The 22783-nt window shown below is 31.8% G+C and overlaps 1 protein-coding gene across 1 annotated transcript; it reads left to right on the top strand.

The window, feature by feature from the left end:
- Nucleotides 1–20085, top strand: LOC129220190 (40S ribosomal protein S10b-like). The gene is made up of 5 exons (XM_054854551.1): nucleotides 1–135; nucleotides 7399–7724; nucleotides 12186–12242; nucleotides 15654–15712; nucleotides 20016–20085. The coding sequence occupies exons 2-5, from the start codon at nucleotides 7406–7408 to the stop codon at nucleotides 20052–20054; spliced, it is 474 nt and encodes a 157-aa protein (XP_054710526.1). The 5' UTR covers nucleotides 1–135; nucleotides 7399–7405; the 3' UTR covers nucleotides 20055–20085.
- Nucleotides 20086–22783: the final 2698 nt, after the last annotated feature.

Below are 22783 nucleotides of genomic sequence, written 5' to 3'. Positions count from 1 at the left end.
GTCACGTTTCTTTCACTGCATTTTTAACTGTTGCTCGTGGCATGCGGTCGAAAATTTTAGAAAGTTGTGGGAGCTTAGACAAGATCTAATTCGTTTAATAATCCTCTGAATTGGAAAATTTTCTATCTTTCGAAGGTATTTATGAATTTTCGTTTTAATGAGAGAAAAAAATCTGTTCAATATCATATGATTGCCTTTTTGTGTAGGGTAAAAAACAAGAACAATTTTTTCAAAGCTTTGCAAATCGCCTACGTGTTTATTGTGTTAACTGATTTTGTATCTTAAAGAAAACTAATTCGTAATGATTTCTGTTGCCTGCATTATGTTAAATTTCTTAGACGACTTTTGGTCTTAAAAAATTCGTCAAGGTAATGCGTTTTGAAAGGGTAAGATATCATTAGGCTTAGTAGTAAGTTTGTAGCAAAAGCGATCTTTTTTCATTGTAATATGAGTTATTGTCTATTTTTTTGTGTTGGAACATTTTTTCAACCAGGACTTTCTGTATTAATATTTACTTTAAATATTGCTATAGTGAAAGATCAGGCCCGACATAAGGGGGTCAGTTTTTCTCCCCCCCCCCCCCTCCGGCTTTGAGAAATTAAAAGTTTTTACGTGTAAGTGGGGTGCAGGGTTCCCACGGGCCTGTTGTTTAGGATTATACAAACCCTTTGACCTTTAACAAACGGCAGAGACATTTGCTATAAAGGTCAAACCTAATAAACTGATAATTTGGAACACAGTAGATTTATCAAGAAATTGTTTCTGTCCCCCCCCCCCCATCCCTGTTGCAAATGATGTGGAGCAGGCAAAGGCAATATAGTCGTACTAATTTTTTCTGCTTCACATGGTAAAATTCCAAAAAAATATTCTGACAAAAGAAACTATATAAAATGTAATGATGAAAAAATCTGAATAAGAAACAATCAAAAGAGTATAATTACAACAATGTTTACCCTTGTTATCAATATATGAAGTTCTAAAGTTAATAGGCTGAAATAGGAAGAAAGGGTCTTTGGTTACTTTGTCCTTCCATGTGCATATAGTGAAATCGCGTAGTTCGATCCTAGCCAGTCGAAGATCCTCCGCCTTCAGTCATGGTGACTGGGGGAGGGGGACATAAATATGCCCGTGGCCACAAAATCCTTCAAGTGAAACAATACCTCTGTGGGTGCTAGACCAGGGATTAGTGTGTTTCTGATCTGGATCAAAAAATTAGCTCTCTTCAGGGTCCCATCCAACTGGTTAAACCACAAATTAATTGATTATTTGGCAGAAAGGGCTTAAGTCGCATTTTTTTCAAACTTGAGTTAGCAGTGTTTTTACCATGCTTGTATGTAGAGACATTGACTAGTCTAGCAGGGAAGTCTATTCTTGTACAACAAAGCACTTTATTTAGGGGTAACATTTTTCATTTAGGTCAGAAAGGGCGTAAGTCCCGGACTTATGCCCTTTCTGCTCTAAAAGTGAAGGAAGAAATAGTAAGATTTTTTGACGTAATGAATGAAAACCAAATAACTCCTTTGATCTAACATAGTTTTGGTAATGGTAGGTTATTCAGCTCGGTGTTGATTCAGAATCACAGAATCTGAATGAAATTTGCTAATTTCTTAGGGATTTTATTATTACTCTAGGAACTTCAAAAAAACTATGCTTTCAGTGAGATGTGCGCTGGTCAAAATAAGAACAATACTTCAGGAGACTTTCTAGAAAAACCACAGAAGAAATTTAACAAGATTGCTGATGACTTTTCTTAAGGGGACCTTCGTTTGTTCTTTGCGTCCGGGGTCTTGGGACAGAATTTTCAACAGATATGACAAATTATAGCTATGTGAAATCCAATCTCTTATAAGTGAAATCTTGAAATATTGATTCACCTTCAAATCTCTTGAAAACAATAAAATCTGTAACTGCTTAAATAGGTGTCCTTCATTTTTTGACAACTTATCTCCCAAATTGATGTTTCAGAAAAAGATTCTACTGGGGGACAAATGTTTTCAATTATCAACATTAGAGACGTACCGAGTAGCACTTTGGCCGAGTAGCCGAGTACTCGGCCGAGTTACCGAGTACTCAGCCTTTTACTACTCTGCCGAGTTATGTTTTAAGTAGAACCACTGACGCACATGTGATGAATTTTGAACTTATTGGAATAGTAGTATAGACCTCCTTGTCCATATAATAGTTATTAAAACTAAATTCTTCCTGAAATTTAACTATGAATTACATAAAAAAATTTGTTTGTGTCAAAAATTTTACAAAACTTTTTTTTTTAATAAATAAATAAAAGGTATGATAATCAAGTTGGAATTAAAACAAATTACGGTAAAATCCCTCTAATGCAGACACTAACAGGACAGTTTTTTTTGTCCGCAACAGAGAGGTGTCCACAGGACAGGGATTTAATAAAGTTATTTGTATTGGAACTGGGGAATTAAAAATTGTCTGCATAAGAGTGGTGTCCCCCCCCCCCCCCCCCCCCCCCCCCCCCCCCCGTTACAAGGAACGTCTTTTTCAGTGCATAACATGCATGGGTGCAAGACCTTCCGTCTCAGGACGGATTTCCGTCTTGACAAAATTTCCGAGACGGAGGTCGGGACGGAAAGAAATTCAGTGACTTTCTTTTAGATTTTAATGAAAAAAGAAAAATTGAGTGTTTGAAAAATATGCTTTAATATTACTGGACCGTTCCATAACCACGAATTTACATTGACATTCTTTCGGTTTTCCGCCATGTGCTTGTTTTGTTTGCAACGTGCTTTTGGAGGAGTGGCTTTTTGACTCGCGCCGTTTGACTTTTTTTAGGTATAGCTTTGTTATACCTAACTCACTGCATTGCAGACCGAGGAATTGCTCGCTATTCTCCCTGATTTTTTGAGGCAATCGGCTCTAATTGAAAATTTAGCCTTTTCTCATGCTATTTTAAATCATTCTTTCGTTTTTTTCATTTGCTTTTTTTTTTTTTTTTTTTTGCAAACTTTACACGCATAAATGAAAATTATGTACGCTCTTAAAATGTCTTAAGAGTTGAATCTGCATCACCGAATGAGAGTGATTGACAAAAATAAATGAAATATTTTCGCCAAAGCAAAGGGCGTCCACATACCAGGTAAAACAGAAACTATCAAGGATTTTGAAGATTTTAATGAAAATGAGAATTTTGGAAATAATCGGGGGGGGGGGATTTCAAGCTGGTTGGAAACACCGATGGACAACCGTTCCTGCATTTTTGACAATGACTTAAGGAATCACTAAATTCTAATGTCATTGAATCAAACACTCGCTAGAATGGAAATATGGGATGGGGGGGGGGAGAGAAAAGAAAGGGGAGAAAAATGACGGCAGCACGAGTTTGCGAAAAAACGCTGCCCTTGCAAAGTGGGTAATCTGTCCGCAAATTAACCCACGATACTGGGGTCTTAAAACGTTGATATCTTGAACAATCTGGGGGGGGTTACTCACGGGTTACAGTATAAAATATCGAAAAACTGAATTGAAAATATTTTTGATGCTAGGAGTGATTCGATATTTCTCCTCTGCAACCTCTTAAAAATTTAAAAGTCAAAAAGTTTTAGGCTGTCTGTAATGATGTAAAAGTGTGTTTTAAAAAAATCGAAGACTGGAGTCTTAAAAACACTAACTTAGGCAATCTTTGGTGAATTTATGCGAGATGGTTTTGGTGTTCTAACATGAAAATGTTTTGTAGCTGACGTATTAAAAACTATTTGAGGCTATACTGAAATGACTTAAGTTAAAGGGCATTTGCGACCCTCTCCCGAAAAGTGTTTGTAACTGAAGTCTTAAATCTTTTAGGCTGTCTTTGTCAATGTCAAGAGGGAGGGAGGGGGATCTCTTTAGGCGAAATTCCGAAACTGGAGTCTTAAAAGCGCAACTTTGGACCGTCTTGGGGTTCGGGGTTCTCCTTTCCCGAAAAATATTACAAGCTAAAGTATTCAGAACTCAGCTTTAGGTAATCTTTGGAAGATTTAAGAAGAGGGAATGCGAAGGCTTTCTCTCAATACGTTTTAGAATTTAAATTCTTAAATCTTCGGTGATGAAAAGAGGAAACTGCAAATTTAAATAAAATTTAGTGACCTTAGAGGAAAGAGTTCGGGGGAAAGGGGTCTCTCTCCCCGAAGCATTGAAATTGAAGTCTTAAAACTTTGGGTTGTCTTTGGCGATGTGTGGAAGGGAGTTGCTCTCTCAATAGAAAAATAAATCTTAAACAAAAACTTACACTGCGTTTAGTAAACACAATGAGAGGGGGGGGGGTACTCCGCACCCCCAGCCCGAAATATTTTAGTTTCTGAAATTTTAAGAGCTTTGTTTTGGGCTATCTTTGGATGACTTAAGGGGGAAGGGTGTAGGAAGATTTTTTCAAAAAGTTTCCAAAATTAAAGTATTAAAATTTTTAGGCGATCATAAGTCATGTTTATAGGTAAGAGGGGAACTATTCCAACAAAACAATTTAGAAACTGAAACTTCAAAATTGAAATTTAGGAAATTTGTGGTGAGGAAGGGGTTCGGGAGTTCTCTTCCGAAAATTCTTTGATGCTGAAATATTTAAAGCGCCACTTCAGGCTATATTTGAGTGCCTTAAGAGGGATGTGATTCGGGAACCCTGCCTGGGGTTAGGATTCAGTTCCCCTATTTCTTTTTTTAATTAATGAATGTTGGAAAGGGTATCTTGTTTAAAAAATATATCTACTTCCCTGAAGCGATTTTTTATTGCTAATTTCACCACCTGCTATCTTATAAAAGAATTCTTTTTCAAATGAAGACTTCGGAATGGTGACAGTTCATTATCATTAGTCGGCCTTACCCTTCCCCCACCTTTCCTTCTTTTCTAGTTTATTGGCGCTACCTTGGGTATGCTTTCGAATCAGAACTGATTTATGTTGCAAAAGTGAAAATCTTATGTCCTAAGCGATTTTATTGCTACAATAAAAATGTTTACGATCGGCAAAAAACTAATGGTGGTATGCTGCAAACGCTTTTACCCCTTACATTATCCAACATCGTCTAAAATTGCGTTTTTGAAACTTCAATTTCGAAATATTGCCAAAGGAGGGTTCCTGAACTCTCTCCCTTAAGTAGTGCATTCAAAAAGCGTATAAACGTTGTGAAATTTAAATTACAATTTCGTTTTTAAATCTTCAATTTCGGGGAAATCCCATAGCGTCCCCTCCCCTTCCCCTCTTTCTTTAATATTTTTTGAAGGTTGCCCAATGTTGTGATTTTGGGACTATCAGTTTGAAATAATTGATGTAAGAGTCCCTGAACCCCTCCTTTCTCTGATCTTTACCAAAATGGCCTACCACAGCGTTTTTTGGACTTAAATTTGAAAACATTTCTGGGGGAGAGCCCCCAGACCCCCCCCCCCCCACACTTTTTTTTTTTTTTGTCGGATTTTAGATTTTTTGGAATTATGATGACAAAACACTTAAATATTACAATTTTAAAGGCTTAAAATTTAAATCAAACATTCTAAAACTGGCATTGTTAAAATCTGCAACATTTATGCATACAAATTTTTTCTTAAGCCCGCATGCGGGGGGGGGGGGGGACTGAAAATATTTTCCGTCTTGAACACATCACCAAACTTGCACCCATGATAACATGTGAGTTAAAGAATGTAAAGACATTCGACAAAAAAGTCCGACTTTTGTCCGATGCCTTTAAATTCACGAGCTCCTATTTTGTGCATTGAAAAGGAATTCCTTGAAACGCCAAAACACGTGACTGCAGTGTTCCTGCACTGTGCTTTTAACGTTGTTTTATTTCCTTTTATTTTTTAAGCAAAGGTATTTTTATATTTTTTATAACTAATTTTTGTTTGTAGCAAAAATACATTTTTAATATAAAAATTCCATATTTTCTATACTTACCTTTTTTGCCTAATTTTTAATAAATAAGCTTTATTTACTTTGGGGACATTAAAATAAAGATTTATTTCATTGAAGCATTACAAACTTCATTATTCTCAAAATTTAAGTTTGACTTACAAATTTTAATTGTAAATGATTGCAGAATATAATGCTTACTCTTTTTTTTTTATAAATTTTAGTATCTGTCTTGGACAATATTCAATTTTTTGCAACTACTCGGTATTGGCCGAGTATCTGATCAGAATTTCGCCGAGTACCGAGTACTCGGCAAATTGGCAGAGTAGGCCGAGTACCGAGTAGTTATCGAGTACTCGGTATGTCTCTAATCAACATTCATGGTGCTTAAATATTCGATAGAATATCAAAGGAGCAAAGTAAGAAAAAACAACATCCGAGAAGCACAAATTCGCAGATTTGTGCTGCAAATTTGTGCTTTTCTGACATTTTTTTTCTTACTTTACTGTTCAGCACAAAGATATTTATTTATCTTATCAGAGCGGTTTCAGGCTAGCTATTTTGTATACTGTTTTCAAGAGAATATTGCAAAGTAATGCTTTTCGGTTGAACTACCTTTGCCAATATTGGGTATAAAGGCAAAATTTTCATATTGTTGAAAAAAAAAATGTCAAGATTATTCAGTGCAACAAAGTCATACTAATATGTTCATCAAACTTGGTATGCAAAACTACACAAGAGAAGGATAGAAAAAAATATTTCCATGGAGGATGTATTTGATGAATTTGAATATGAATATATTTTTATACACATGTAAACTTTTGCTTTTTAATTGTTTATTAGTTTTTGTATTCTTTTACACCAGGCTTTATTATTTCACTAATTATCAAATCAGTATGAAACAAATCTATTTCACATGATTTATATTTTCATAACTGCAAACAAGGCCTTCAGGATATTTATTTCAGAAAGGGTTAAGTCCAAATAAAAAAAAAACTAATAATAATCAATTTCAGTGATGAAATGAAACGTAATTTTAGGTGATGTAATAATCCTACTTGTGGCTAGATTTGTCATATACATTTTCGTACAGTTTAGTTCATTTCTGAATGAAATAATCACTTTTTATTGATTCCTGAAAAGTAGCATTAGTTGGACTTATGCATGGGTTTTTTAATTTCTTGTAAGTTGGCACTTTTCTAAAAATTTTGAGTCTTTTAAGACTTTATACGTTCAACTCTAACAGGAAGTTCCAAAGGACCGACTGAAGCTTTTTAAGTTATGGAATTTTCCACAGCATATTTTAGAGTTTTGGACACAATGAAAAGTTTAGAGTTAAAGGACTATTTGAGTTATGGCAAGTTGATTGTCTCAATAATGGGGGACGACAAAAATTTTTCGTCAAAAATCTCTCAATTTTCTTTCAATTGTTACTAATTAAAAAAATTTTATGTTATCACTCAATTGGTGTGGTTCCCCAGTGAGATTCTTTAAAATATAAAATCTATTAAATTCATATTTGTAATTAAAAGGTTACATTATTTTTTACCTTTTATAGGTTCATTATGTTGATGCCAAAAGCTCATCGAATTGCAATATATGAATACCTTTTTAAAGAAGGTGTTCTTGTTGCAAAAAAAGATTTCAATGCTCCTAAGCATCCTGAATTGGAAAATGTACCAAATTTACATGTAATTAAAGCACTACAAAGTTTAAAGTCTAAAGGTTTAGTCAAAGAACAATTTGCTTGGAGACACTATTATTGGTATTTAACAAATGAAGGCATTCAATATCTCCGTACTGTGTTGAATTTGCCACCAGAAATTGTTCCCTCAACTTTGAAGAGACAAGTTCGTTCTGAAACTACCCGGCAAAGACCTAGAGGTAAGATATGTTATAAATTATCAAAGCAAAATTAATATTTTCAGCATTTCTCAACATTGTTATTTGTCTTGCAAAAACCTTTTTAAAACAGTTCCAATGCTTGTAAATTGCAAGTTGTTTGAGGATTGGCAAATAATAAAACTAAAATTATTCAACATTTTTAAAACTTGTGGATTAAATTTTTAATAAGGGTTTGTCTTTTGCTTTCAAAAAAAAAAAAAAAATTCTTGCAATCATATGAAGCAGTGAGAATGAGAAGCAGGGATGTAAGTGGACATTTTCAAGTTTTGGGTATAAAAAAAAAAAGGTTTAGAGATAGCATTCTAGGAAGGCTTACATTGAATTTTTTTCTAAATCCTGCTATACAGCAGCACTTACCAGAGCTACTGGTACTATCTCTTGCCCCAAAACAAAAAACAGGCTTACCTACCATTTGTTCTGGTAATCTCCAAATTTTTAATTTTGCCTGTTATATCCCTTTGCTTCTCACTATTTCACATGTCTTATGCTTTCAGTCATCTGTCAAAAAATAAAAAGAAACAGATAAACTTCTTTGATTAATTTATCCCCAAACTTTGAAAAAGAATCTGGGTACAGTATACGCCATTTTATTGAATCAACCACTTTAATGAATATAATTATCAAAAAACAAAAAATCCAGATTTATTGAATTAGCCGCGGAACTAATGTCGTATACCCCACCCTTGACGACTTTTCCTGTTAGCGCCAAGAAAACGTATGACGACATACGTCATGCATCATTCATTTTTTAGCACCAACAGGAAAAATTCAGATAAAAAAACATGATAAAAGCACTTCAGAACACAATATATACAAAACGCAAAAAAAAACATTGTGAATATTTGCTTCAAAAATACCAGAAACTAGTAAGTTTTTGTACACAAAAAAAATTACTAGAAGGTATTTAAAATGCTTAAATTAAGAAATTACTATCACAGCTCACCTGTGTCTCATACTGTACTAAAAAAAAGAGCAAAGTGATTCAATATGCAATGTTTAAAGCGGAAAACACCCCCCAAAGTATAACTATTTTAGCCAAAAAATGTTAAGTTATTCCAATTTCCATGTATGAAAAGTAAAAATGTCTCGACAGAACATAACAAACATAAACAATACAAAAATACCATACATTAATTTGTTATTCAGAAATGCTTTCAAAATATCTACTATGTTTTACATAAAATAACACCTTTATTTTTTTTTAAATGCTAGAGTAAACTTATTTTCAGAACTTCAGTACCTAAAGGAGGCACATTTACAGAGTATGCCTGAATAGTTCTTGACATTGATAAGGATTATCTTTAAGAATAAAGTAACCGTACTATTTTTGTAAAATAAATTTACATGCAGTAAATATATAAAGTTAAAGACTGCAAGAAATCTTTGAGATTTTGTAAAAACATAAAAAAATTCAGAAGTGATTTTTTTTATGCTAAAAAAAAACGTTTTTATTGTATTAATCCTCACACTCAATCTGACACACAACACATAAAACGATTGCACCTTACTGAGACACACCCCAAGTTGGATTTTACTCTTAACTAACGGTCAAGTTTGAAGAAACTGGCATTTTCTAATATTTATTCATCAAAACACAACACAAAATAAGATTTCCTATAAGGTATATTGCACGAAAAAACAAGAATCTGTCCAACGTGGAACCATTTACAAGTAAACAAGTTGTAACAGATTAACCAAGATTGCCTTTGGGTTTCCAAACACAGGTTAGTTTTGCCGGGGATGCCATGCTTAGAAAATTATCACCTCGTTGGCTAGAAAACTATTTCAATTTTGTGCAAAAATCAGATGCAACAAATGGGGGGTATATCACATCTGTACCTTAGCCGCTTTATAGAATCAAAACTGTTTAGAACAAACGTGATTCATACAGGCGGCGGCCACTGTAGTAGGAAATTAGACAAGTTTTATGGGGGGAACTTGTGGCCAAACTGATGGGGGGAGGGGCTCTCAGTGGCCGCAAGACAACACATATTTGTAGCTAATATATATGCCCAGCCGTGAATGTTCATGCATAATGTGCGCTAGAGATGAGTTCGGGTGCATTTTTGGAAGCCCGACTCCGAAAATTTGAAGAACCAGCAGGGAATATTTTCTCGTGTCAAAATCCGAGCCCGCCTGAGTTAAAAACTCAAAATCAAACCCACTAGAGTCTAACATGGTTTCTCAGCTGTTATTTTATTTTAAGTTAAACAAAAATGGGTTCTTATATTTCAACGGCGATTGGTTCAGAACATTTTTTATAAATCTGTATATTAATAAAGATCAGTTTATTAAAACTTTTCTCAAAACTCTCTATTTCAGATGAATTAGTATATTATGTCTTGTAATAAGTAGTCACAAACAAACATGTTATAAAAAAAAACTGTTGGTTTTTTTTTTCTTATTTTTTTTTTAAATTTTCATGAGAGGCAAATATTAATTCAAATATCCTTTTTTTTTTTGAAAGAAATAGTATACTTTTGTTGCCCAACAAAAAAATTCTAAAATGAAAATTGAAATATTTTATCTCATGGTTTCAGTTTTATGCATTTTTACACTAGAGCAAAGTAGAATCCATCTTCAATAGAGAAAGTATTTGTATGGAGATTGAAGATTAAAAATCTTATCATGAGCCTGAGGCCAGAATATATTTCAAGTTCTAGCTGCCTCATCTCTAATGTGCACCACATGAATCTATTTTATCTAGCAATGATTAAATGTTGAATTAGAATTTTCATTTTTCATTCAAAGTATGAATGCATTTATTTATCTCAATTCTAAAAATCTTGTACATCTGTATTGCTAAAATTTCTGCTTATAATATATATTTTTGCAACTAAACATTCTTGTTACGCAATTTTATGATTTTCACAAAGTCACAATGTTTCAAGTCAAGTGTTCATAATTCTTGTATTGTAGACAGGGATGTGTTCCCATCAAATTTTCTGAGGCTATATTCCCAGTAATCAATGCACAATATGTGTATGATGTATGATGCGATCATATACAATATATGTCACAATATGAAATTTTTTGAAGTTTGAGGGGCACATTTTTTAGACATAAGGGTCTAAAACGTCTAAAAAAAATCTTTGAGAGTATACAGCGTACATGGTACATACTTGCCAACTCTACTGTTTTTAACGGGAGACTCCCGTTTTTTTGCTTCCATTTCCCGATTTCCCTTTTTTTACCATTTTCTCTCGTTTTTGGAGTTTTTTCATGAATCATCAAGAAGTTTACTTTCTTCTCCCTAGATGGCGCCCTGTTCTAGTATACCAATGTCAGAGAATAAGAATTTGTCCAATTAATAACTCATTTAATAAATATTAATTTTTTGGGAGCTTTCCACATTTCCATGGCTGCCACACTTCCGTCCAAGGGACGGAATTCCGTCTTTTCAAAAGTTTCGGCCATCGGTTTTTTTTCCATGTTCAAAATGATTTTTATAGATGAAACAAATCTTGACTTTTGAATCTCTCACTCTCAAAAAAGGTCTTATTCTTCTGAGGACAAAAAACCGGCCCACCTGCTAAAGTTAAAAGGATAAGCTGTTTTTTTCCCCCAAAAAATAACTAAGATACTCAATCTGTTGATTTCAACCATTCTTATCTTAATCTGAAAAGTTTCGTTAAAGTTTTTATCACAATGCATCTTATAGCCAAGAATCTCATACCTGAAATTTTTTTTAATTACTTTTTTTTGTATGAAATATGAACTATTTATGTAACATGAACTATACAATCTGAAACTTTTTTCTGCAGTAACAAATAGAAAGTTTTTTAATTGTATTTTATTATTAGGTTTTTTTTCTACTTTTACCGCCTAAAAATCTTGGAAAATTATATGTTATTTTTTATTTAGGTTTGAATTTTTACTTAATCTTACAATTTGGTTTTACTATATAGTTACAGCATCAAAAATTAGCATTATATATGTCTAAAACATCAAACAAACTAAGCGCTAACATTTTGGTGGCGAAATGGAGCCACGCGCTTTTCAGTCCTGGCCAATTTTTAGAGTGGCACCCATGCACATTTCATGTTCAACAAAGCACGTGCTTTGGTTTTTCCTTTGCACTATATTTTCTTGCTGCTACCAATTTGCTTATATCTGTCAAAAATCCCCATTTCACTTTAAATTTAGTATTAATATTATTTAAAAGCATAATATAATTCTGTTGTGAAGATGTCGCTGGTGAATCATCTATATACCTCTAGTTGAATCTCCTGTTTTTATTCCTTCGGAGGTTGGCATGTATGATGGTATGTCCTATGGGAACACCACTGATTGTAGACTGAATATTTTTTGCAGTTTGCTCTCTCTCCGCCTCAAATGCCCGTCAGAAAAATATTGCCACTTTTGTATGAACAATTTGTGCTGTAAATAGTTAAGATTCATCATTAAGAAGATTCTTACTTTGATGTTTTTATTTTTCAGCTCCAGATGCTGCACCAAAAACAGCTAGTGACAGAGAAGGATATCGATGGGCTCCTGGTAAGTTAACCAATAGTAGTTCTTAATTATATTTTTTTGTTTATTATAGTGTAAATGTTATGTAATTTCAACTTAAACTCTAAATGATTTTTTAAAGGCCGTTCAATGATTTTTCACCCTCTAATTCTTACCCAGATTAGAAGAATTTTTTGTAAAAATGCATCCAATGTCGAATATTCGGTTAAAATTCAAACCAAATATTCAGCCAAATGCTGAACATTTAGTTTTAAAAAATCTTAGTTTTAGTCTTTAAATTTTTTGTCGGTTTAAAATATAAAATGATTTTTTATTTCTTAAAATGTAAATGTATTTCCATTTAACCTTTTAAAAATTATCTACATTAAGTATTATTATTAAATTATAACAAATTTTTAAAAAATAATATTCCGAACGCAAAACAAATTAACATAGTAAAGAGCATATTTGGTTTTTGGCTTAAGTGGATAATTAATTTTTTTCCTGGTATATGATTTGATTCTGATACTCCTGGTTACATGTTATGTAATAAATAAAGAATCTTGCATTTAGCTCACTTACAAAACTTTGTATTATAGTACTATACTGTAACTTTCATTCACTGTGAAAAGTGTTTGTTTACCAATTATCATGTATTTTACTTTGTTTTCTATTCCATTTGCCGAATAGGCAGTATATCGAATATTCCGTTCATCTCTAATTTTAATTATTTGCAAATATACCTGCTGTTGCAATAAAAATGAAAAAGACAAGTCTTTGAGAACTAATTGCAAGAAAGCAGAAAATTTACTCAAAATATAGTACTATTTTACCTAGGGTTATTTGGTTTAAACCAAGTTTTTTTTTTTTTTTTTTTTGAAAATTTCATTGTTTTCCCCAAATGTTTTCACAAATTTTACATATTATTGCAAAGAGTAAATTCTAATTAATGCAAAGTAACTAGCAAAGCTTTTTAAATAAATTACAGATTTAATAAATTTAGAATTATATTTTTTTAGGTAATGTAAACTTGCTAAATAATTTTTATTTATATTTTCTTTTTCAATATCCATGCAGCTTTTCTATTAGGTACATAAATATACAAGGCAGACCAATTAAGTTTTTAAAAAAATACATGGAAAAAATCCAAGTAGCTCTTTTATAATTTTTAGTTATCATTATTTGCATTTCAAAATAGTCCAAAAAGCATATTTCAACCAAAACTTCATGTACTACCTAATTTGCTTGATTACTTTAGATTTATTAAGATAGATTGTATACCATTGAAGCGATGCATAGTGTAAATATATCTTAACACTAGAATATTTAAAGGACAAGAGAAAAAATAACGAAAGAAGTTCAAGAACACTTCGAATAAGCAGAAAAGTGTGCTTGTACCTGCACCCTTTTTGCATCCTCGATAGACGATGTAGTCAGAGCAAGAAAAGAAAATGTAAAAAATTATGTAAACAGAAAACAATTCATGTAACTCTGCCCTCTTATTAAAAAAAAAAAAAAGCCAAATTTTCACCTTTCAAAGAACTTTTTTTATTCCAATGTAATAAAAGTCATGTAGGAATGGTGGAAGTGTCAATAAACATTAATTTTTATGACAGCCTTCATTATTAAAATATGTTAACAGATTATGTAAATGTATTAAACCAGGAGAAACAATGAGGACAATAGAAAACAATGATTTTCTTAAAACTTTCTTATCCTGTTTCTATAATTGTTGTCATTGTAGGTAAATAAATTAATATGATTTGTAACTTTTTTTAAAATCTTTAAACAAAATAAGCGTTGACCTTTCGATTTTTAAAGTTGTATAATGTACATCAGACTTATGAGTCATTTGTAGACACTGCAAAATACTCTCCATGTTTAAGAATGCGTGATTTTAATTATAATTTTATACTATTATTTATAGTAGATAGCTATGATTATGAGGAAATTAATTTGCAAGAATATATACTTGGTTATTCATAGTTAATAAAGTCTGAAACTATCGCAGTACATTATTTCTTTGATTATTTATTTAACTGTTTAATAATTGTGAAGAAATTAGGTATAAATATGAATAGTAATTAACAAATAATTCATAAAATCTTCATGATTTTCCTAAAATAAAATTGTTTTTCTTTACTGATAGTAATAAAAACCAAATAAACCCAGTTTAAACAAAAAAAAAAGTTTTTATTTTCAAAAAAAACTTGTTTTTATAACAACCCTGATTTTATCACCCATTATATGAAAGGCTAAACATTTATCAGTTATTAGATTTTGCTAGCTGGGAAAGTTGGGGAAAATCAGTCAATTCTTTGTAAGTCTGGGAAAACTGACAGAGTATCCGTCCATCCTCGCCCCTGGAAAATGTTAGATATAAATGGTTTTTAGCAAAAAATGCTCAAAAAATCATGTAAATGAGAATTGGTAATCAATTTGAGTTCTAGGACATACAGGGTTAAGTGATTTAAATCGTGATTTTTAAAGATTAAAATTAAGTTCAGAAGAAAGAAGTTGATAAACATGAAGTTCAGAGTATTTATTAAAAAACCCACAAACAAACAGCTATTAATTATAAACAATCTTACCAAAAGAAAAAGTAATGATTAATATTCTTGTTGAATGAAGTAAATTGAAATTGTTGGAAAAAAAAATCATAATAGCAATAAGATTAAAAAGAACTTGCAAAGGATAAATGAAACAAGACTTTTCAATGAAATTAAGCAGAATAAACTAGATTTGATATTTATCTGTTTAGAGTTAAGCTATTTAATTTTTCATTTAAAAATTCAACTTATCATACAGTCCTTCCAACTTCCATTTAATCAAAACTGATACAAATATGCAAATCAATAAGACAAGAATTCTAAAAAAAAGTTGTCTATTTTTCAGTCTTTGATCAATTTTATTAAAGATTTAAAACAGGTGTTTTTTTTTTTCCTAATCATACATTTTGTTTCGTGCTTCTTTTTTCAAAAAAAAAAAAAAAAACATTGAAGGAAAATTACTCACTACTTGATATTTTTATTTTTCATTTCCACAGTGAACATAATTCTATTTTATTTAAAAAAATTTTTTTAGTAGAACAGGGGAAGATGTTTATTTTTGTTACTAAGAAAAAAAATGTCTGGGAAATAGACCCATCTAGGGATATGAGACTTGATATTGTAGCAAGTTTTTGTCAAACTTAGCACCTGCAGTTCATGGTTGTTAGATGTGACTAAAATTATAAAATTATCTGATTTAAAATCAACTCAAAGTTTATTTTGCTAGTATCAGATATATTTAAATTTCAAAAATCTGATTTAAAAAGATCTGATCTTTTTTTTATTTAAAAAGAAAATATGATTTTTATCAACCCTGAGATCATACATTAGTACAAGATTTATCAGATTTTATGTTGTAAATTGGTGTGGACCAAATCACAGCTCATGTTAATTTTTGTTTTAATAGGTGGTCCTGACAAGAGAGGAGATGTTGGCCTTGGAGGCGCTGAACCAAAATTCGAATTTGTAAGTTTATCTCTATTTAAAAATTTTAAGAATGAAATTGTCAGAAAGGAGAAAGTTTTTGTTTTTAAAAAAAGACAGAAGTGTGATTCCAAATATCTGAATTAATTTGGACTGGACCCCATTCGGATAATCAAGCTACTAACTGCTATAAAAACTTGCCCAAAACTTCTTTTACTTTTTTTTTTCTCTCTTTGTTCTGATCTTTAAATTCTAAATAACCATATTATTAAATCATTTTGATAATATTCCTTTTGTACATGGCTGCCACACTTCTGTCCAAGGGACGGAATTCCGACTTTTCAAAAGTTTCGGCCATCGTTTTTTTTCCATGGATGTTCAAAATGATTTTTATAGATGAAACAAATCTTTACTTTTGAATCTCTCACTCTCAAAAAAGGTCTTATTCTTCTGAGGTCAAAAAACCGGCCCATCTGCTAAAGTTAAAAATATAAGCTGTTTTTTTTTTTTTTCCAAAAAATAACTAAGATACTCATACTCAATCTGTTGATTTCAACCATTCTTATCTTAATCTGGAAAGTTTCGTTAAAGTTTTTATCACAATGCATCTTATAGCCAAGAATCTCATACCTGAATTTTTTTTAATTACTTTTTTTTTTGTATGAAATATGAACTATTTATGTAACATGAACTATACAATCTGAAGCTTTTTTTCTGCAGTAGAAAATAGTAAGTTTTTTTAATTGTATGTTATTATTAGGTTCTTTTTCTACTTTTTTACCTCTTAAAAATCTTGGAAAATGATATGTGATTTTTTTATTTAGATTTTAATTTTTACTTAATCTTACAATTTGGTTTTTACTATATAGAGTCAGCATCAAAAATTAGCATTATATATGTCTAAAACATAAAACAAACTAAGCGCTAACATTTTGGTGGCGAAATGGAGCCACGTGCTTTTCAGTCCTGGCCAATTTTTAGAGTGGCACCCATGCTTTTGTACTTTACTTACTAATGTTTTAAATCTTTGTTTAAAAACAATCAAAATGAATTTGTCACAATAAATTATGAAAACATAAGAAATTAAATAATTTTTCAAAATAAACTTAACTTGTACCATTGTACATTAAACATAAATTATTCATTGCGTCTGCTAGATTTGCCATAAAATGTGCTGCTTCTCTCCACTCACCTGGGGCAAACTTCTGCTACTAATTTGGATTTTCAAAAATTAGGTCCCTCTAGATAATCAAACAGTCTGATATTTGAACTTTTACACAACACAACTAGTATGTTGTGGCCATCACGAAACTTTCTTCTATATCTTTCTTGTGAATTCTGATCAATCCCTATGCTTGAAGAGAATGCAATATTCCCAGCAACAAAAAAAAAAAAAAATCTGACGGCCGTCCGAATTCCTGAATTCCCACAAAAGCAAAGCAAAGAACGACTTGAAAGTTATTTTAAAAGCCTTGCTTGAATTAATTAGATGTTTTATTTGTTAACAAACATAAAATGGCAACAGCTATTAATTTTAAATCATTGCGATAACATTTCCGATTATTTCCCAAAAATTAAAATCACGTGAAATAAGCAGACGACAGTATTACAATTTATCTTTCTTACTGTTGCATTTATAAAGCTATTTTTATTTACACAAAAAAAAAAAAAAAAAAAAATCAGCCCCCCATGGAGCGATTGGCGCCAAAATTGAAACAACGCCTATTTACAAATAGATTCACATTTATTCCAAATTTCATCCAGAACGTAGCATTACTTCTTGAGATATGGCACTCACAATAAAAAAAAGAACATTCGATTGCGCCACCCCCTTTTCAGCTTTCGACACCGAAATAAAATCAGCTCTTATACCCACTAAGGGCTACTTGCCGATAAATTTTTCTTTCATTCCGTTCATTATTTCTTGAGATACAGCAGTCACAATTGACGACAAAAAAACGTTCTATAGCTCAACCCCCGTTTGAGTTATTGATACCAAAATTGAATCAGCACCTGTTCCTGTTAATGGCAACATATGGACCAAATTTTGTTTGACTCCGCCAGTTACTTCCTGAGGAATAGCAAGCACGCGTAACTCAAAAAACGTCCCATTGCTCCACACCCCTTGGAGGAATTCGCGCCAAAAACCAATGGGCACAAGTTCACATACGGGCACATTATTGTATTAAATTTCGTTCGATTTCATGCGGTAGTTTTTGCTGTAGAGCGGCCACAAAAAACTGGTCACACACAGACGTGACACACACACACACAGACAGACAGACATTTTCCAAAAATAGTCGAAATGAACTCAGCACACCTCAAAACGTTCGAATCCGTCAAAATTCGGAATTCGAAAATTTGCACGAATCCAATACTTTCTTCTATATATTAGATATAGAAGAAAGTAAAAAGCTCTATTTTAATCAATTACTGTGTGTATGTTGAAAGTGAGAGAAAAGCTAGTTTTAGAAAAAAGTTTTCAATCAATCTAACAGAAAGGTAAACTTTTTCATGCTAAACATATTTACAAGTGCTGTAAATTAGCACAATATGTGCTATGTACTTTTCGTAAGTCTATGTAGTTTAATGATACCTGACCAAAATCTCAATACTGTAAATGAAAATCATTGCTTGCTGAATATCGCGGCCAAAATAAGCCGTTTGATGGGTGTTCGAATCTCAGTATAAACTAACTTCGAAAGAAGATCAAGGACTACATGCACACGTGTTCTTATAGGAATGAAAACTTAGGTTTCACCACAAGTTTCCTGCAGTCCTTACAGTGGCTTGTTGCTGAATTATTTTAACATTTTCCACCATTTCAGAATTTGCATCTCTTAATTTTCTAACCATTTGTGGTATTTGTCAGGACTAATTTAGTGAACGTGACTGCTATACAGAATTAAGTTCCGACTAAAAAGGGGTAGAGATTGCTTGTAAATCTGTTGATGATATTATTTCAGTTGTAGAATCTTCTGGTGAAATATCTGGGATGTAATCTAGAATTGTGGGTGCTAAGAGATAGATGACTATAAGAATGAGATAATTATAGGCTTATGAGTTGTAAATGATGATGCTGAATGCCATTGTTCTTATTAGAGAATAGGGTGGGAAAATAAATCATGATGAAACTAAGTTGCTATTACAGTTACAAGTTCTTACCACCAAAAATCAATGCGGTATTAGTGCAATATGGTAAATAAATTGTTTAACAACTACTTCTAAATATTTTAATGCATTGTTAAAGTGTTTTATGTATCATTTTTATTTCAAATGAAACTGTGCGAGATGTAAAAGTATGGATTTTTTTTTGGGGGGGGGGGACTTTTAAGCTCCAGCCTAATAATAATGATCACAGGAATGTTTTTGCTGGGAGCAAATCAAAATAGAGCTGGAGAATAGAGGAACTCATACCACCATCTTGGAAATTAAATACCTCTACATCTCTTAAAGCTACACCCTAAAAATAACAACACTTTGATTTTACTAACAAGTAAATAGTTTTTTAAAATTGTGATATGAAATGTTAACTGAAAAAATAAACCTAAAATCCAGTGCGAGTTCGCGCTACTTCTGACCATTGTTTGAGAGGAAACCCGGCAGAAACTTGGTCATTGAAAAGACACATATAAAGACAAGAACACATAAGTTATGAATGATATACTGTTCATTATTTTAGTACTGTAGCATATGATCAAAAAAACTAGGACTATGCTAGTGATGAGTGCAGGTGTTAATTTTTTTTTTTTTTTTGAAAAAATCTTAATTTTTGTCAGCACTTATACTGCTTTCAAAGTATTGCTCCTTTGATCATATACTGTAAGATAAATCAGTTTGTAATGCTTAATGTACATTTAAGCATGATGGTAAACATTTGGTTTTTATTAAGAAGCTGTAGGTATTCAATTCAGTGTTGGGTCATTTCACCTCAAATCACCTATCATGTCTCGGATTTTGTCCATTATTTTTTTATGAACAGATATCTATGAGAAAAGCCCAAATTATTTTATTTATTTATTTATTTTTTTTAGATTTTTTGTATGAAAATTATGCTTTGGAGTATTTTTTCAAGAATTCAATTTTTATCATTTTTCGGAGTCACCGAACAAAAATCGAATTTTTGAAAAAAATCTCCGGAGCGTAATTTTCATTCAAAAAATCTTAAAAAAATAATTTTGACTTTTCTCATAGATATGTTCGTAAAAAAAATAATGGAAAAAATCGGAGACATGACAGCACAGCCGACTATTTAATTTAGGCGATTTGACGTGGAATGATCCTGTTTTCTTTGTTCTGTGTTGCACTTGTTTCTCTAATCTGTTTCTTTTTTCCCCCCTTACAGAAAGGAGGATTTGGCCGTGGACGACAGCCGCCTCAGTGACAGACTTTAAAATAAATGTTTCTTTAAAATTGAGTGCATTTTCATTTATTTTCTTTTCTACATTAAATATACACTCACTTTTTAAGAAAACAATTTCAGTAACCTCCTTTTCTGAAACAAAAATAACCTATTGTATTAATCCTGAGCTTGCCTTTAAATGCAAAATCACTGTAGGGTTTTTACAAGTTAACTAATTTAAGTATTATTAAAGTTGTTTTGTAACAAGTACTATAAAAGAAAAAAAAAATATTTCCTACTTTTTAAAAATTTGTCTAGCTATTTTTGTTAAATAATTATAATTAATATAAAAATGTATATACATGTATATCGTTGGCACCATGCTAACGAATGAAAAAATCTCGATTTTATCAAAAGGGCCGAGAATATGATGGCAGAATCACAATATTTAGTGAAAAGTATTAATTTAGTAAATGAATTGATTGTTGAAAAAATATATACAGTGAAGCACCTTTTATACACTTTTGATGGGACTGTATGAAAAAAGCGTACAAACGAAAAAATGTATAATAGGTATAGGTTAATGTGTATTAGACTTTGCAAGGGACCAATTTTAAAAACGTATAATTGATAAAAACCATATCAAAGAGAAATGTATAAAAGGTGCTTAACTGTATATACAGTCAAACCTCATTATCGCGACACCCGGATTTCACGACACTCCGGATGTCACGTCACTTTTTCAAAGTCCCGAACTTATGCCATATTATTTTAATATTAAGTGGCTCCGGATTTTACGACAGTTTTTTTTAGTGCAACTCCGGTTACGACGACACTTCGAGCTACGCAGACTGGATCAAATATTTCTTTTCAACTGAAAAATTTTTCAGTAAAATAATGAAAACACCTGGAAATGTTTGTTGTAAGACCTTCGGACTCTGCCAAGAGATTTGACCAGGCATGACAACACTTTAAGAATGGCGGACGGGGCGAGTAGAAAAATTCTGAAAAGTACGGGTTTCAGATGTTTGACAAGATGAAGGACAATAGAAAGGAATTCAAAGCAGGTGGATTGTAATACTGGACGAGGGAAACAAAAGAAGAAAGAAAGACCATAGCTACCTGAAGCTGTCGGTGGTCACTGCAAGCTTCTCCCATGAGAAAAAAAGAGATAAGAGCTCTTCATTAGATTAAAAAGGGACACACAACTCCAAAGTGGATACAAGAATTACAAAGGGTTTTTTCACATTCGAAAGGTGAGGCTTAGCCGTCAAAAATCTAATCAAATTGCGGACAAAAGTGAAAAGTCTTGAATTGTTTTTTTTTCTTACTGATAATTTTGTGGAAAAGAGGAGTGTTAAAAATGTAATTCAAAAGTTTAGTAAAACACTTATTGGAAAGTATTTGAAAATTGAGGGGTGAGGGGGAAAAGTTAAGTTTTTTTTTTTAAATTTTTGTTATATCTACCAATAACTCAAATTTGCATTAGTTTAATCTAATTACAAAAACATATATATAAACGCTATTAATTTCTTCAATAAATCTAATTTTGCTGTTATCTAATGTTTAATTTATGAATTTTTAAACTATTCCGGTTATAACGTCGCTCCGGCTATGACGACACTTTGTTGACAGTCCCAAAGGTGTCGTGATAACGAGGTTAGACTGTATATATATATACACAGGGGTGCCCCCCCCCTAGATATTGCAATGATCCCCCAAAAATGAAAAACACCTTTAAAAATGTCAATGTCTTAGTCTGCGTCGTGCCCCCCCCCCCCCCAAAAAAAAAAAAGTTGGCACCACCTGTATATATATATGGAATAGTAGTATTAGCAGAGAAGAAAGAAAAAGCTGCCTGTAAACAAAGTGAAACAATATACAGTACATGTTGCTCTGGAAAAAACCTCTTCATGAACTTTTTTTTTTTTCATTTTATGTTAAATGTCTTGCATTGAAAGGTCTGCACTGTTGATTAAGTTTTTAACCTCCTAGACATTGCTTTTCTAGATCCTTTTCCGTTTCTTAAAAATAAATTTTTGTTGAAACAAAAGTTTTGCAGTAATCTGTGAAATGTAGGAAATTCCACACAAATAGCCTTTTATTTAATTTATAATGTAGAATCATTGGAGAAAAACAACTCCTTAATTGCCTAATAATAAAAATTAATTTTGAATTAAGTGAGATAATTTGAATTTTGTTTCTTAAATATCCATTCTTCAGTGTTTGTTTATATTTAGACCTTTTTAATAAAAATCAAAATTAGGGACTTTTTTTTAACTTTCTGGCTTGAGGATTTTTGCAACCCTATGTAGTTTGAAAATATATTTGAGTGTAATTGTTTACATAATGCAAATACAAAACATTGAAATCTGCATTGTTTCTACAATCAATTGATGCACATTCATGCTACGGGGATTTTAAAAATCCAAATATAAAATTCTGAGGATTTTGCAATTTTCCTTGAAAACCCAGATTGTGTCATGAATTTTTTTCACCTGAAAATTGTCACTCATTATTTATTACAAAGCTAGAAGATCAAAGTAACGGTTCTAAAAACAATCACCCTGGTCAGGTGTGATAGTTGAAAGTGGCATCTGATAGCAAGATATTTAATTGATAATTCATTGCTTTTTGAGCAGTGTATAAGATTGCAAAGTAATCTTAGTTTAATGATATTTGATGAAATGGCTGCTGCAAAATAACAAGTAGTCCTGATTGAATGTTAGGCAAGGACATTACGTTGATGTTAAATTAAAAATAGCCCCCAC

Source organism: Uloborus diversus, chromosome 4 (genome assembly GCF_026930045.1).
Source record: "Uloborus diversus isolate 005 chromosome 4, Udiv.v.3.1, whole genome shotgun sequence".
Classification (NCBI taxonomy): Eukaryota; Metazoa; Arthropoda; class Arachnida; order Araneae; family Uloboridae; genus Uloborus; species Uloborus diversus.
This window is presented reverse-complemented; position numbering and strand designations above follow the sequence as displayed.

What these genes read in the sequence shown, in the direction of transcription:
- LOC129220190 (XM_054854551.1), top strand. Translation starts at nt 7,406, where the DNA reads ATGTTGATGCCAAAAGCTCATCGAATTGCAATATATGAATACCTTTTT. An exon ending in TACCCGGCAAAGACCTAGAG is followed by an intron (nt 7,725 to 12,185) that starts GTAAGATATGTT and finishes TTTATTTTTCAG; the next exon opens with CTCCAGATGCTGCACCAAAA. An exon ending in AGGATATCGATGGGCTCCTG is followed by an intron (nt 12,243 to 15,653) that starts GTAAGTTAACCA and finishes TTGTTTTAATAG; the next exon opens with GTGGTCCTGACAAGAGAGGA.